The sequence below is a fragment of the Suricata suricatta genome, chromosome 2 (genome assembly GCF_006229205.1).
Source record: "Suricata suricatta isolate VVHF042 chromosome 2, meerkat_22Aug2017_6uvM2_HiC, whole genome shotgun sequence".
Classification (NCBI taxonomy): Eukaryota; Metazoa; Chordata; class Mammalia; order Carnivora; family Herpestidae; genus Suricata; species Suricata suricatta.
The window spans coordinates 26,979,957-26,995,703 of record NC_043701.1 but is presented as its reverse complement, the minus strand read 5'-3'; the positions used below and the strand labels follow the sequence as shown (position 1 = coordinate 26,995,703).

Sequence of the window (15,747 nt, the reverse complement as noted above, 5' to 3'; positions counted from 1 at the left end):
ACACTTGCTGGGATTAACAGTTGCCTGTATTTAAAAGAGCAAACTAGTGGCTCAGTTAAGCGTCTAACTTCGGCTCAGGTCATGATCTGAAAGTTTGTGAGTTCGAGCCCCGCTTCTGGCTCTGTGCTGACAGCTCGGAGCCTGAAGCCTGCTTCATATCCTGTGTCTTTCCCTCTCTCTGCCGTTTCTCTCTCTCTCTCAAAAGTAAATAAACATTAAAAAAAAATAAAAGCGAACTATGGCTATGGGATACTGTCAAAGACTTCCATTTAACAGTAGATAATAATAAAGTCCAAATTCCTTGAAAGGCCTTTCACATAAAAAGTACTCAACATCTATATGCATCTACCATGATGCTGATGGCTGTTGGGGGAAAAAGAAAAAAAAAAAAGAATTGAGGCTGGGGGGCTGGAGAGCAAGGCATTGTTTTGGAAATAGTGGATGAGCCAGGATCCATTTCTGCTCATCTCTACCTCCTCTCCACCCCTTTATGGAATAGTGCCAGGGGTTTTGTTTTTATTTTTGCTCTCATACTCCTATGTGTTTGCTCAGAGGCCGCTATCTCTGTCTGGAAAGCTCTTTATCAGCTTCTGCACCCTCTCCGACTCCACCCACATGGGCCGCATTGCTGCTTTGTCTGTCCTTTCTCAGGCACCCTGGCTGAGCTGTCCCTGCGCTGTGTGACCGTCAGCTGTCGGCCTCTCTCCCAGGAGTGTGAGCTCCTGAGGGCAGGGACTAGATCAATTGCTATTTTTCTGTTTGTAATCCTAGCTTCCAACACAGTACCTGTCCACCCAGCAGGCACTTGGTAAATGTGTGTGAGTAAACAAACACATGATAATATTTTCAGGGGGAAACCAAAAGAGAAAAAAGATTGAGAAAGGAAACTGTTTTCACTAAAAAGGAAATTGCCAATATAATGCAAAACGGTGTGTATGTGATTGTGAACCAAGAACAATGGAAAGAATTCTCCCCATGACGGATACTTTTTAAACAAAAGATGCTAATTGTCAAAAGGCTTGTAGTACTATTGACTCTAAAAGCAATTCTACTCAAAAACACCATGTAAGCAAGTAAAAATCCGAAACCGACAGTGTTGATACCTGGAACACGTTTACGTGGATCTTTTTTCTCACAGAAGAAGGTTCCCCACTCTCTCCTTCAAGGTAGACAGGCTTGCGAAGCAATCTAAACTATTCGTCATACTTAAGTCTGGCCGGGGTCAGGGGGCCATGTTTAATTGCTCAAGGCATTTCATCCAATGGATTTTAAGTTTGTGGAGAACACCTAGAGGGAGATCCAGTGAACTAGGATCGTCCATGAGTGGTGACTATCACGGCAGTTACTCCCCATCAGAGTGAAGGGTAGCCTGTATGCAAGGTATCCAAGGACGGTCGTTCATAAGGTGCTGTCCTTGAGACGCCCAATTGTTTCTTCAGTGATGCTGTCAGAGAGCGACACTCTTCCAGATTAACTTCCAAAGTCATACATCAGCCATCCAGGATTTGGGGGAGGAAATTCACATGAGACGAAATTTATTCTGGGTTGTGCCAATGAGAAAACTAAAATACATGGGGTGATTTTTCAAGAGACCAGTTTCAACCCAATAGAAAAGCTTTTTTTTTAAATGATTTGAGCCGTCCAACAATGAAATGAATTTTTGCTAATATATAACTTTCACTGAAAGTGTTCAAACAAACTCTAGGTGACCACTTACAGAACTGATAAAGAGAAGATTTATGTATTTTAAAGTCCCTTTGAAAGCCGAGAATCTGTGATTCCAAGAATACCTGTCACACCAAATATATATTAAAATCTGTGTGCATCAAGCCTTTTCTTCCCCAGGAGTGTGTTCAAATGTTACCTTTTTATAGAGATCTTACCTATATGAAACCTTCCCTCTTCCCTCTTACCCTGCTCTCCACAGAGCTTCTGTTGGATATGGTTTGTACTTACTTGTTTATTAATATATGGTCTATTTCCTCCAACTAAAGAATATAAACTCCACAAAGGAAGGGATTTCATTGGTTTTCTTCACTACTCTAACCCCAGCACCTAAATTAGAATCTGGCATAAAGTGTATGTTTAATTAATTGTCAAATAAAAATAATATTAAAATGTTATAGAAAAATTACAAACACGAGAGGAAGGGAAAAAGAGAAAATACACAATTCCACTATTTTTGGGGGTACGTAATTACATACCCCTTGTATTTTCTTCTCATCTCTTTGCTTTCAAAAAAATCTAGGTTTTTATAAAGCTGTTGTCATTATTTTATCTACAATGTTCTATACAGCTGAATAACTCTTATCTCATTCACTAAGTCTGGCTATTCTGATTTGATGTCATTTCCAAAAATCAAACCCATTTTCACATAAAAAAGTGTGACCAATGAGGCTACATAAAAGGTGTATGCTACAGCCCTTAGAAAACCAACTGAACTCACCATTTCTAAAATCATAATCATCACTCTCATCAGTATCATTGAAAAGAGTCATAGTTATTTTTGGAGGCAGAATACCATCATGAGTGAGTTAAGATCATAACAGCCAAAACATTCTTGCAAAAAAAAAAAAGTTGGAGAACTTACACCTCCTGATTTCAACAGGCACTACAAGTCCATAGCAATTATGACAATGTGGTATCACAGAAAAAATAGACATATAGACCCATAGAACAGAACTGACTCTCCAGAAACGAATCCTTACATTTATGGCCAATCAATTATCCACAAAGGCATCAATGCAATTCAGTAAAGATGCTAAGCCAATCAGGTATCTGTTTGCAAAAAGATGAACTTACACCCTTACCTTATACATATGCAAGTATAAGTTGCAATGGGTGACAGACCTAAATGTAAACACCTAAAACTATAGAACTCTCAGAAAGAAAATATAGGAATGAGAATCTGATCTTGGATTAGGAAACCATTTCTTAGATAACACCAAGTAGACGAAAAAAATTGATAAATTGGACTTCATCAAAATTAAAAGCATTCATTCTTCAAAAAACACCAGTGGGTAATTCACAGAATGGAAGAAAATATCTGCAAATCATAAACTTGCTGAAGTCCTGTGTATGTTATAGACCTCTTACTGGCCAATACTTAGAAGATGACCCAATTTAGAATGAGTGTAAGATTTGTTCCAAAAAATACTTGATCAAGGTAAAAATAAATGTATGTAATGATGCTCAACATTACTAGTAATGAGAAGAATGAAAATTAAAACTGCAGTGAGACCTATTTAACACCCACTGAAATGGCTAGAATCAGAAAGATGGGCAGTAACAAACTAAGATGTGGGGAGACTGGAACTCACATCACGGCTGATGGGAACATAAGTGGGGGCAGCCATTTTGGAAAATAATTCCATAATTTCTTGAAAAGTTAAATGTAAACCTGTCATGTAACTCAGCAGATCCACTGCTACTATCTACTCAAGAAAAATGAAAACATATGGCTACACAAAGAGTTGCATATAAATGTTTGCAGCATTATTTATAACAGCCCAAACCTGGAAGCAACCCAAATATTCACCAACTGTGGAATGTAAGAAACAAAGTCTGGCATATTATACATGTATTAATAAGTGTATGTTTCTATGCATACACATTTTAACAGCTCTTCATATATCTGGATGCTAAAATGATATATTGATGAACTCCTATAAACTATGTATATATTTTTTCACACTCATAAGAAATGGACAAATATGTATATAATTTCATGTTAGCGTCTCTTCAGCTTTCAGCCCACACACCAATCTGAGTTCAAATTCTAGTTTCACCACTTTTTCAGCTCTGTGGTTGTGGGCTAGTTACTCAACCTCTCTGTGGCCGTACTGGTAAAATATGGATGACAATATACACCTGAAAGGACTGTGGGGTTAAATGAGATAAAAATATAGGAAGTGCTTAGCACGAATAAGCTATACCCAGTATTATTATTTCTCTTTTTGGGGTTTTATTTGCAAATCTAGTTACTTACTACTACTTCTGGTTGAGGAGAGGGAAGCCATTTTGCGCGGTGGAGAAAGCCACTTCTGTACCTCCAGCTTCAAAGTTTTCACTTAATCTCTCAGAATCTCAGTTGCCGACACCGGTAAAGGAGGGGAATCAGCTGACAGGACTTGTTATGCTTAGTGTCTTGTAAACTGCAAAACACAATGAAAGTTTAGGCTGCTGTATTATGACCCTTCTGTTACCATCAAAGCCACCCACCATATGTTTTGAGAAGAACCTGCATAACTACTTATAGAGTGATGTACAGTCATTTCTCAGCCTCTGAGATTATAGTCAGAGAATCTTTTCATGGCCATGGTGGTGGTAGCAAGTCATTTTCAAAATAAGTTCTATTCCCCTGTTGTTTGCATACAAAGTGAGGACTGTGTTACTCTCCATCTGCCACACTCCCTGCCTGTCCTCAGGAGCTATCAGGCTCAGCTAAATATGTCCCTGGCCAGTATGTTAATAATCCCCACTGGTTCTGAGACCTCCGTCCACCACCGATGTGACATTCTTTGTGTTCAAATGTCTAGCTGACGTCTGCTGCTTAAAACAGCCCATGCTTTCACCCCCTCTCTGCATTGTCACGGCCCTGTATCACCGCTCTTAAAAGGCCACTCTGAGCTGCAGTTGCCGACCAGCCTGCCTACTTGCCTCCCTGCCTGCTGCCGGCTGCCTTGGATGCCTGGTTCTTCAAGCTCCTTGTGGGTCTGACAACGCAGGGGCCATGTCGACCTTTGGCTACAGGAGAGGACTTAGCAAATATGAATCCATCGATGAGGATGAACTTCTCGCTTCCCTGTCAGCTGAGGAGCTGAAGGAGCTAGAGAGGGAGTTGGAAGACATTGAACCTGATCACAGCCTTCCCGTGGGGCTAAGGCAAAAGAGTCTGACCGAGAAAACCCCCACGGGGACATTCAGCAGAGAGGCACTGATGGCCTATTGGGAAAAGGAGTCCCAAAAACTGTTGGAGAAGGAGAGGCTGGGGGAGTGTGGAAAGGTAGGCTCTCGGGTTTTTTCCTTAGCTACTCCCACCCCCAACCCCCACCCTGACCCGGGAACCTGTTTTCTCTAACGTTTTAGCCCTCTTCATTTCTCTTTCCTCATAACCCATTTGCACCTGCTACTCTTACAAGTCCTCAGGCCACCCAGGGGATCATTGTATGTAAAATTCTTAGCTGGGATCCTTTGATGGACTTTTAGTCAATCAAGATGGGATTTTCAAGAGAAAAATAATTCAAGCAAGTCATGGGTTTAGATATACTGCCAAACATAAGTCTAATTTGAGCTCTACGTTGCTGACGTGGCATAACATGTGTGACGTTACATATATATTGCCGTTAGGTAGATCTATTTCCTTCTATAAAGACAGAAGAGGGTATTCTGGTTGCTTTGACTGTAATGGTGACTACAGTAAAAAATAATTCTTTTTTTTCCATCATCAAAAAGTGAGCAGTGGTGGAAAATTTGCAGGACTGAGAGCTGGCGGGGGGGTGGGGTGGGTGCTATTTCGAGTCCCTGTGTTGTTCCTAAGTTGTTGGACCTTAAATAAATAGTCCATCTTTGCAGGGGTCTCCTTCCCATCTGTCATTGAAGGAGTTGAATCTAGGGTTTCTTTTGTAAATCAAGAACCCCTCTGAGATTTTGATAAGTTACACAACTTCTCCTGCAAATAATGTATGTCTGGTGCGCGCGCACACACACACACACACACACACACACACACACACTTTTATGTGGAATTTCAAAACGATGACACACATCCTGAAACCCACCTGGGGACCCAGGTTAAACACGCCTGAATAGATAACCTCTATTCCTTCCTGCTTTCTGATGGTGATCCTGAGACCAGGAAATGTGTGTATATTAGAGCTCGGGTCTGTTACACTCTTGTGTTCTGCCCAGTAAACAGTAACTTCGGATTTGCCTTATGAATCATTAAGAGAAGAAAGTTAAAAAGACTATGCTCTGGGAATATAGTAATGGCAATAGCCATTTGAATACAGTATAATAAATTGCCTAATCTATGGAAGAACACAGGTCAGGAGCAACAGTTTAAAACCTCTGGGCTCCACTAGAATCATCTAAAATCAAAATGGCCTGAATCCAATCGCAAGACTTCCACAGTACTAATCTAGGCACTGTTAGATGATCTTGGTGATAGGGTGTGTGGGCCACATTTGTAGCAAGATACGTGTGAGCCTTGTTCATGTCAATCATCGCGGGAAGGGCCACTGGGATCAGGCCAGGGTCTGCCAAGGCCACCGTGGCTGCATGCACTGAGGGGCGGAAGGGGAAAGTGAGGCCAGGATTGGGCTGGTCAGTTCCTCCACAACTCTGATTTTCAGAGGTCTTTTTTTTCCCCTCCTGATGGGGGGCTGTGTGTCAAAAATCTGATAAACTATATAAACTATAACATTGTGATTATAGTTCTTAAAGAATTTCCTGGATAAAAAGATGACAATTGCCACAGAATATCCAGGGTGGAGAGCAAACAGAGCAGTAACCCAGCAAGGGCATTTTCATGTCAGAATGTCTTGGTATCAGTAGGAAACAAAGGGCAAAGCCTGTTGTCAGTTATGACGGAACCAACCCATCCTGATCCTGCCAAAGGGTTTGCTGATCGCTGCCAATGGCTTATCAGCTCAATTAGAGAGGCTGTGTGTTGATGAACTTTGATTCCCTTCTGGGTAGTTAACTTTTCTCCCACTGTTTTCCCAACTGGCCAGCTGTCTCTGTGGTCACAAGGAGGGCTGAGCAGAAGCCTCAGAGTGGAGTCTAAAAACCCATTCCCATCACAGGACAAAGTTCAAGGCAGCTGGCTGGTGGGTGGAGGGAAGGAGGGGCCATGTAAGTGAAGAACAGTGCAATGTGGACCACGAGAAGGAGATGGGGGCCTTGGTTATCAGGCGGCTGGCTCTGTAAAGGCTTATGAAAATCGCATTCAATTCCTATTGAATGACAGCCTCTGTGCACTTGGGTTCACACAAACTTATACCGCATTAAGCTGGCCAGAGTGTCCAGCTCCCCTAATTTGAGTATCTGCTGGGTCTCAGGCATAGGTGCCAATAACTTCACTCAAATTATTTAGTTGAATTCTTACCCCTGCGCATGAGAATTGAGACTAGGAGAGGTGAAGAAATTCAGTGAAAGTTAACAGTTTTTAAGGAGAGCTGACACTCAGACCACGATTCTTAAATTGTGAGTGCCCAACCCATCAGCATTCCCTGGGAACTTCTTAGAACTGCTCATTCTAGGGCTTCCCCAGGCCTGCTGGGAGCGGGGCCCAACATTTTGTGGCCTCACAAGCCCCTCAGGTGATTATGGTATACACCACAGTTGAGGATCTCTCCACTATACTGAGACCTCTCAGAGGCTTAGATTTGACTAAAGCCAACCAGCTCTTTAGGGGTAAGACCCAGAACCAGAACCAAAAACCCAGCCTCTCGCCTCCTGCTCATGTAAAGATGCCAGGAACGTGATCAGGAGACATGGTTGGCCACTACCTCCTTGTTGCCTTATTTATTTCAACATTCATGTTCTCTCTACTAGCCCTCACACCTCACCCCCTCCCCACCTTCTCACCCCCATTCTCACAAGGATCAAAGTTAACTCCAGAGCACTAGCAGATAGCAGATTGGAACAGTGCAGTCAGTCCAAAAGCCAGATAACATAGGAAGCAGGCAATGATTATTTGTTCATATCCTGTTACCCCCGTCTCCAGACACTCTTCTCCCTTCTCGTCTCTTTCTCCTAGATTGCCCCCTCCCCAGAGTGGCTAACCATCTCAGATTATCTGAGACTATCTAGACTTAAGATCTGAAAACCGTGCATCCTGAGAGACCTCTCATTTCCAGGTGACCAGGGACAGTCACCCACTGAGCCCTGGACCAGTCCTGACTGTTCGTGGCTGGTAGTCAATGTCAATTTAGATCCGTCCAGCCAACAGATATTTATTGAGCCCCCACTATATGCTAAACACTGCGCTAGGTGAACAAAACAGGCATGATCCTTGTCCTCACACAGTTAACAGTCTTTTGAGAAAAATGACAAACAAGTAATTAAACTAGGTACTTGGGGTGCCTGAGTGGCTCAGTCAGTTAAGCTTCTGACTCTTGACTTTGGCTCAGGTCATGATCTCACAATTCATAAACTGATGGCAGGGACCCTACCTGGGATTCTCTCTTGCTCCTTCTCTCTGCCCCTTCTCTACTCTGCTCTGTTCTCTCTCCCTCTCTCAAAATAAATTTTAAAAAGATAGGTACTTTACTGGGGGAAGTACAATGCTCTATATGGCAAGGATAATATGAGGAAGTGTCAAAGAAGCCTTTCTGGAAAAAGTGTCATTTAGATGTTACAGGAGGACTCATTGCTAGATAACAGTTTCAGATATTGTCTCTCAGATACTTTTTTGTTTGCTTTTATTTATTTTTTTGAGAGAGCACAAGCAGGGGAGGGGCAGAGAGAGGAGGACAGAGGATCTAAAGTGGGCCCTGCACTGACAGCAGTGAGCCCGAAACCGGGCTGGAACGCAGGAACCATGAGATCATGACCTGAGTGGAAGTCAGACACTCCACCGACTGAGCCACCCCGCCGCCCCTCAGACACATTTGTAGGAGAAAACGTCTCCTGCAGATAAGATCCTAAAGATCTTCCAGAAACCAAAGGGGATACAATGTAAGGGTGGTGTGAAAGGCAGTTTACCTTAGAATTTGAGAAGGTCCCTTTCCTCCAAATACTGAAATAGCTAAACCTTCGCAGAAACACACCCGCACTCATGCGCGCGCGCACGCGCACGCGCACGCAGGCACGCGCACGGACTATCCCTTTCCTCCTGCTGCTGAAGAAGTGAGTGAAGAAGGACCGGATAACCATCCCAGGAGTGGCTGACCCCTTCCCCAGGCCATCACTTGGTGCCTGCCACTCCAAACAAGTGGATAACTGGAGGCTATTTTGTGGTAGCAACTGGGCAAACAAACCTGGAGACGTGCAGTGTTTTCCAAATCTCATTCCACATGCCACCGGCGGCGGGAGCCCTGGGGGGGGCGGGGCAGGTTGCCAAGGTAGAGGGAATAATCAAGGCTTTGGGGACAAGGGAGGGATTGGGGCCTTAGAGGAGATAAAAGAAAGGACTAAAAAGATAGCATTATGGGAATTCAGATTGTTAGCAATTTTGAGACTTTTTTTTTAATCAGAAAAGATAGCAAGAAAAAGAGAAAAAAGGGCTCATTCGGGCTTCTTAGTACAGTCTTGTAAGCAGGAAAGACCAAGACAGCATTCAGATTGTGTTTGCCTGAAAGTCTTTCATAATTGATACATGGTAAATAATTGAAGACCACGAGGGCTGGGCAACGTCTTGCTTCCAGATTTTCTACCGTTGGCTGCTGTCTCACGTTATGGTTAGAATCCTGTTAGCTCCAGGAGCGATTATCTTTCCCACCTCCTGTCTTCCGCAGCCGGCTCCTTTAACCCTGCCCTGGCGTGAGATTTCAAGCTGATTTGCTGCAAAGGGTGACCGAATGTTTTTCTGCATAGAGCTAGGCTTTGACCTGCTGCTGCCTAGATCGGCAGTCCTGTCCCCTTGGCTTCCCTTCCCCAGCAGCAACAGGGACAGCGGCCACGCTCAGGGGATGTGGGGTCTCTGAGACCCTGGCCAGGCTCTACCCCAGAGGTAGGTTCGTGCTGGAGAAGCAAAAGATGCCCCTGCCTCTGCCTTCACCGAGCCAAGCCCGGGCACAGCGCACTTGGCGGCTGTCGCGGCTGCTTGCAGAGGCAAATTCGAGGAAGAAATTTTAAGCATTAAAAAAGGAAATCCAGGGCGCCTGGGTGGCTCAGTCGGTTAAGTGTCCAGCTTCGGCTCAGGTTATGATCTCACAGTTCATGGGTTCTAGACCCGCGTTGCGCTCTGTGCTGACAGCTCAGAGTCTGGAGCCTGCTTCGGATTCTGTGTCTCCCTCTCTCTCTGTCCCTCCCCTGCTCGCACTGTCTCTCTCTGTCTCTCAAAAATAAATAAAAAATATTAAAAAAAAAAAAGGGAATCCATGAACATGTTGTCTATTTTCATTGTCATTTGTTTGGATGCAGAAATAAGGAAGGCTGGAGGAGTGATTCCAGAAGGGAGGGTTGAATTTGCTAAATTCCAAGTAAACAAGGAGTCAAGTAGTTCAGAACAAGTAGTTAAAGAGAATGAGAAATGTATCAAGGGTTTTCCAAAGCTGAAGTTCTGACTCATTTGTTCAAACTGACAAAATGATAGTAAATTTTAATACATATGTTAAATTCTAGATATTTATGCTGCAGAGGACAAAAGAAATGTTTGTTTAAAAAAGCTGACTTGGAAGGGGAGCAGCTTTTTTGGTTTTGCTTCAAAGAGCAGAACTCTGGACACTAGAACCATACAGGGAGATAGAAGACTCTGTCGTCAAATAAAGATTCTTCTGACAATTAAAAAAAAAAAAAGCTGTTGAAAGATATGCAATGAAAGGTTATAACCCTGACCATCCCAAGTAGACATGTCAGAAGCAAGAGAGTGAACTTTTTTCCTTACATACCTTTGTATGACGTGTCATGTGTTATTTCCCTTTTTTTTAATTTACTGAGATATAATCGACATATAACATTGTTTTGTTTTTAGATGTACAATGTAGTGATTTGATATATTGCAAAACGGTGTGTTACTTTTGCAAATTTTAAAAAATGTGCTTAAACATGACCAACATACTGATGATACTGTGCTTTTCAGGTTGTGGAAGAAGACAAAGAAGAGAGTGAGGAAGAGCTTATTTTTACTGAAAGTAACAGTGAGATTTCTGAAGAGGTGTATACCGAAGAGGAGGAGGAAGAGGAGGAGGAGGAAGAGGAGGAAGACGAAAGCATAACTGAAAAGGAAAAAGGTATTAATGGAACGGTAAATTATGATAACATCGATTCTGATAACCCTAAGCCAAAGACATTTAAAAGTCAGATAGAAAACATAAATTTGACCAATGGCCACAGTGGAAGGAACACAGAGTCCCCAGCTGCCATTCACCCTTGCGGAAATCCTACTGTGATTGAGGATGCCTTGGAAAAGATAAGAAACAACGACCCTGACACCACAGAGGTCAATTTGAACAACATCGAGAACATCACGTCACAGACCCTCGCCCGCTTCGCCGAGGCGCTCAAGGGCAACACGGTGGTGAAGACCTTCAGTCTGGCCAACACGCGCGCGGACGACAGTGCGGCGATGGCCATCGCGGAAATGCTCAAAGTCAACCAGCACATCACGAACGTCAACGTGGAGTCCAACTTTATCACGGGCAAGGGGATCCTGGCCATCATGAGGGCTCTGCAGCACAACACGGTGCTCACGGAGCTGCGCTTCCACAACCAGAGGCATATCATGGGCAGCCAGGTGGAGATGGAGATCGTCAGGCTGCTCAGGGAGAACACCACGCTGCTGAGGTTGGGTTACCATTTTGAGCTCCCAGGACCAAGAATGAGCATGACGAGCCTCTTAACGAGAAATATGGATAAACAGAGGCAGAAGCGGATGCAGGAGCAAAAACAGCAAGAGGGGTATGATGGAGGAGCCAATCTTAGGACCAAAGTCTGGCAAAGAGGAACACCTGGCTCTTCACCTCATGCGTCTCCCAGGCACTCTCCCTGGTCATCCCCCAAACTCCCCAAGAAAGTCCAAACTGTGAGGAGGAGCCGTCCTGCGTCTCCTGTGGCCCCGCCCCCACCTCCTCCTCCACCCCCTCCTCCTCTTCCTCCCCAAAAGCTGCCCCCTCCTCCTCCACCACCACCTCCTCCACTCCCAGAGAAAAAACTAATCACTCGAAACATTGCAGAAGTCATCAAACAACAGGAGAGTGCCCAGCGGGCATTACACAATGGACAGAAGAAGAAAAAAGGAAAAAAGGTTAAGAAACAGCCAAACAATATCCTAAAGGAAGTTAAAAATTCCCTGAGGTCAGTGCAAGAGAAAAAAATGGAAGACACTTCCCGACCTTCTACCCCACTGAGATCAGCTCATGAGAATCTCATGGAAGCTATTCGGGGAAGCAGTATAAAACAGCTAAGAAGGGTAAGTAACCGAAGAGCAGACTGGGGCACAGATGCAGTGAGTGAGCGCCTATTACATGATGGTACCAAAGTCACCTCTGAACATATTTGTTAACGTTTAAACTGTCTTAGTATGCAAGAGCAAGCATCCCAAATCGAACGCCAGGAGCAGGTCACCAGTGGGCACATTTCCGCTGCAGAAGTGTCCTGGGCCTCCTTCTTAGCAACTCGGTTCCAGAAGGGCCAGGCCTATGTTAAGGCACTCAAATTTATAAAAATCCTGATTTCCTTAAGAGGAAAATCAGGGAATATACTCTATATTCCAAAAAAGATGACCACTTGTCAAAATTTTTTACCACAAAGTTGCAGGTGATTTAAAATCTAATTTACAATATGGAGGCACGTGGGTGGCTCAGTAGGTTGAGCATCTGACTCTTGATTCTGGCTCAGGTTTTGATCTCCTGGGTTGTGGGATCGAGTCCCATCTCAGACTCTGTGCTGACAGCTTGAAGCTTGTTTGGGATTCTTTCTCTGCCCCTCCCCAACTTGCCTGTGTGTGCCCTCTCTCTCAAAATTATACAGTTAAAAAAATAATAAAAATAAAAATGAACATTAAAATATAAAACCTGATTTATAATATAAAATTTGGATATCACACAGCAGTAATCAACTTATATCTGAGTTAGTCTCAGGGAATACTGCTAGAGGCATACACTATAGATATTTTTCATTTTCTCGCCTGTTTTATTGAAAGAACATTCCCCGTTCTTCTAGGTGGAAGTTCCAGAAGCTCTACGATGAAAACAGCATCTTTAGAAGAGGAGGCGGGGTCGTTCGGGGTATTCAATAAAATGTATCGTGAGCTGTTTCTAATATGTCTTCTTCAATTTGAAATGTTTCCTGACTTTAAAAATAGCCTCACCTATTAATTCCAAAAAGAATTTTAAGAAACAGTCATCATGTTTCTTCTGTAAATATGAAAATAAACTACTTTTTTTATGTTATGAGATTTGTATTGGCAAGAAGCAGTTCATTGAAAGATGCTCTTACGTCTCTGGGATGTGTTGGTAACTCTGAGCTGTTATGAGGTAAGGAAATGTGCTGTTATTTTTGTAATCCCAATAAATTTGGATTGAAGGTTTTTGGTTTTTTAAAACAAACTAATTTTTGTGTGTTTGAGTTTGATACATCTGTCAGGTGTTTATGTAACATTGCTAAATATTAAAAATATGGCATTCTACCCAAAAAGGGCTTGGGTCCATAGCATTTTCCTTTCTTTGTTTTTTCACATCCAAGACAATTCAATCAGAGCTCTTTCTAAAACATCTGAAATCAAAAATTTTCTTCAAAGTCTTCTTGGTAGTGAGATGAGGGCTGCAGGAAAGATCCTGAAGTGGCCATTATCATCCTGGATGCACGGATGTTAGACCCAGTCCCAAAAGGCTGATAGGTTCCCAGGAGTCAATTCAATCCTTTACAGTTAAAGTCAACTATTTCAAAGGAAATTTTAAAAAAAGTGAAGGAACGCTTCTTGATGGAGGAACTTGTGTGAGGGGAATTCCTGGAAAATAAGCCCTGAATGCAGAGCAATGTTGTAGCTGATACTAAAGATTCACCTCTCACGTCTCCCCTTGAACTTTCCTTAGATGAGCCTTAGTCCGGTGGGCCCCCGCCTTTGTGGGCCCCACACGAATGGTGATGTTGACTCCTCAACACACATCCAGGGACAGAGGCACCTGTACTTCTCATCCCCAGATATCATCCTATTCCACCCTCCCTGTCAGTCAGGAAAGAGCTGAATTCAAATTAGAGCAAGACATGCCCGAGATTTCCTTCCGCTGGCTCCAGTGCTCTACTCCAACTTACGAAAGCTATAAATCTCTTCTAAAGTCCTTTGTATTAACTGTGATTAGCAGCGTTTCCTTTGTGTCTGACAGAGTCTAACAGTGGTCCTGGCAAAGCTCTCTGAGCCACTCATTCAATAATTGTTTGCTCTACGTACAAAGCTTTGGATTATCTTCAATCAAGAAGATTTTGTTTCATTAGGATATTTCTCCGGTAGTTCTTGGGTCTGTTTCTTTTCGTCTGTTTCTGTTGTTCTGCCATCCTCTTACTCTGAGAGAGTGACCTGTATGACCTCTGAAGGTGGGTGCCAGAGACCTCTGAGCCAAGCCAGTGCCCTGGATCCACATGGGGAGTGGCTGAGATCTTCTGAACTATCTAAATTGTCTCGTGAATACTTTTCACAAAAATGTTAAAAGGGGCTGTCCCCATTTTAGAGATGAGGAAACCATTCAGGGAGGCAGCGGGCTCAAAGAAGCCAAGGTTGCATGTGACCATGCGTATCTCTGACTGTGAAGCCTGCGCCCTTTGTACATTATATCACCTCCCTGCGCCCCTCCAGAATCAAACCTTCTAAAGGGCCCCTATTCTTACAACGGTGATGGAGATTTCAGTTTCTATTTTTGTGACTTCACTATTTTTACTCTTTTTCATTAGTGTTCACAGTCATGCTCATTATGATTATGTGAACAAACAAAAAGCTAAAATGTAGGTTCTTAAAAGACGTGTGTGTGTGTGTGTGTGTGTGTGTGTGTGTTTATTTAGAACAGAAAGCCAAGGCCAAATGTCTTTTCTCATCACCCTTGGATGTGCATGAGGACCAGGCTCTTCTAAACTGGAAATACTTCCGACTTCATCATGATGAGGCAGGGGGCAAATGGTTCCTGATAAATCAGGGTTGATAAAACCATGTATGAATCCCAGAAAGCCAGTGCTGGCAGTTCTCTGGAGTGAGGAGGAAAAGGGTAGCAATCTGGGCTGCTGAGAGCCATATGGCTGGGGCACTGGCCAGGCCTTCTCACCAGAAGTGAGTGATTGGCAAACAGATATTCTGACCTTTGCATTTAAAAGTCTACCTTGCTAGGGATGTCTGGGATGCCTGGGTGGCTCAGTCAGCTAGCATCCAACTTCAGCTCAGGTCATGATCTCACAGTTCCGTGGGGTCAAGTGCCACATCGGACTTTGCACCGATAGCGTGGAGTCTGCTTGGAGTTCCCTCTCTCTCCCCCTCGCCCACTCTAAAATAAGCATTTATAAACAAACAAACAAATAAATAAATAAATATCAATCTACCTTGCTGGAAATGTTTGGGCCTGAGATAGAGCAGTATGCACTTCTTGGGAACGTCACAAAATGTAAATAAAGACATGGACCCTCACGTTCAATCTACAAAACAAAATACAAAGCCCATCACAACAGATGTGATGTGATCAGAGACTGAGTGTAGTGTTCAGGAAAACCATTTCTAGAATGGTCGTTCAGAATACGATCCTGTAAACATTGGAGGTGTCATGACTCTCTCTAGTCAGCACAGGACAGGGACTCAAGTTTATCCTTCTGCAAACTCCTAGAGTTTATATGAAAACTAATTAGTTCATCCTCTATCAAGAGCTCTCAGCTCACCGGGAGAAGAGTGTCCAAGATCAGATGAAGGGTTTAGGCTCTGAGTTATATTTGCACATTAATCTCTTGAAGTACCCATCATCCCGATTTGAAAGAGGGCCAGGTGGCTGAGTCCGCTCTGCTCCGAGGGCCGTGCTGCCACCAGTATTTAATAACTCCGTGTCAGCAGGATGTTGATTTAATACCGGCCCTCACGTAGTTGCTCTGCAGGAGTGAAAGAAAGAGCCT

General features: G+C 43.5%; 1 protein-coding gene and 1 long non-coding RNA gene across 2 annotated transcripts in view; one reads left to right on the top strand and one right to left on the bottom strand.

Annotated features, from left to right (window-relative positions):
- LOC115279599 overlaps positions 1-8,752 on the bottom strand; it is a 28,177-nt gene extending 19,425 nt beyond the window's left edge. The window contains exons 1-2 of the long non-coding RNA XR_003903534.1: positions 8,710-8,752; positions 3,989-4,154 (exon numbers count right to left, since the gene is read on the bottom strand). This is a non-coding gene — a long non-coding RNA (uncharacterized LOC115279599). The remainder of the gene's footprint in view (positions 1-3,988; positions 4,155-8,709) is intronic.
- On the top strand, positions 4,608-13,195 carry LMOD2 (leiomodin 2). The gene is made up of 3 exons (XM_029924091.1): positions 4,608-5,005; positions 10,748-12,076; positions 12,829-13,195. Exons 1-3 carry the CDS (start codon positions 4,733-4,735, stop codon positions 12,853-12,855), a joined length of 1,629 nt encoding a protein of 542 aa, XP_029779951.1. The 5' UTR covers positions 4,608-4,732; the 3' UTR covers positions 12,856-13,195.
- Positions 13,196-15,747: the final 2,552 nt, after the last annotated feature.

What these genes read in the sequence shown, in the direction of transcription:
- LMOD2 (XM_029924091.1), top strand. Translation starts at nt 4,733, where the DNA reads ATGTCGACCTTTGGCTACAGGAGAGGACTTAGCAAATATGAATCCATC. An exon ending in GGCTGGGGGAGTGTGGAAAG is followed by an intron (nt 5,006 to 10,747) that starts GTAGGCTCTCGG and finishes TGTGCTTTTCAG; the next exon opens with GTTGTGGAAGAAGACAAAGA. An exon ending in GTATAAAACAGCTAAGAAGG is followed by an intron (nt 12,077 to 12,828) that starts GTAAGTAACCGA and finishes CCGTTCTTCTAG; the next exon opens with GTGGAAGTTCCAGAAGCTCT.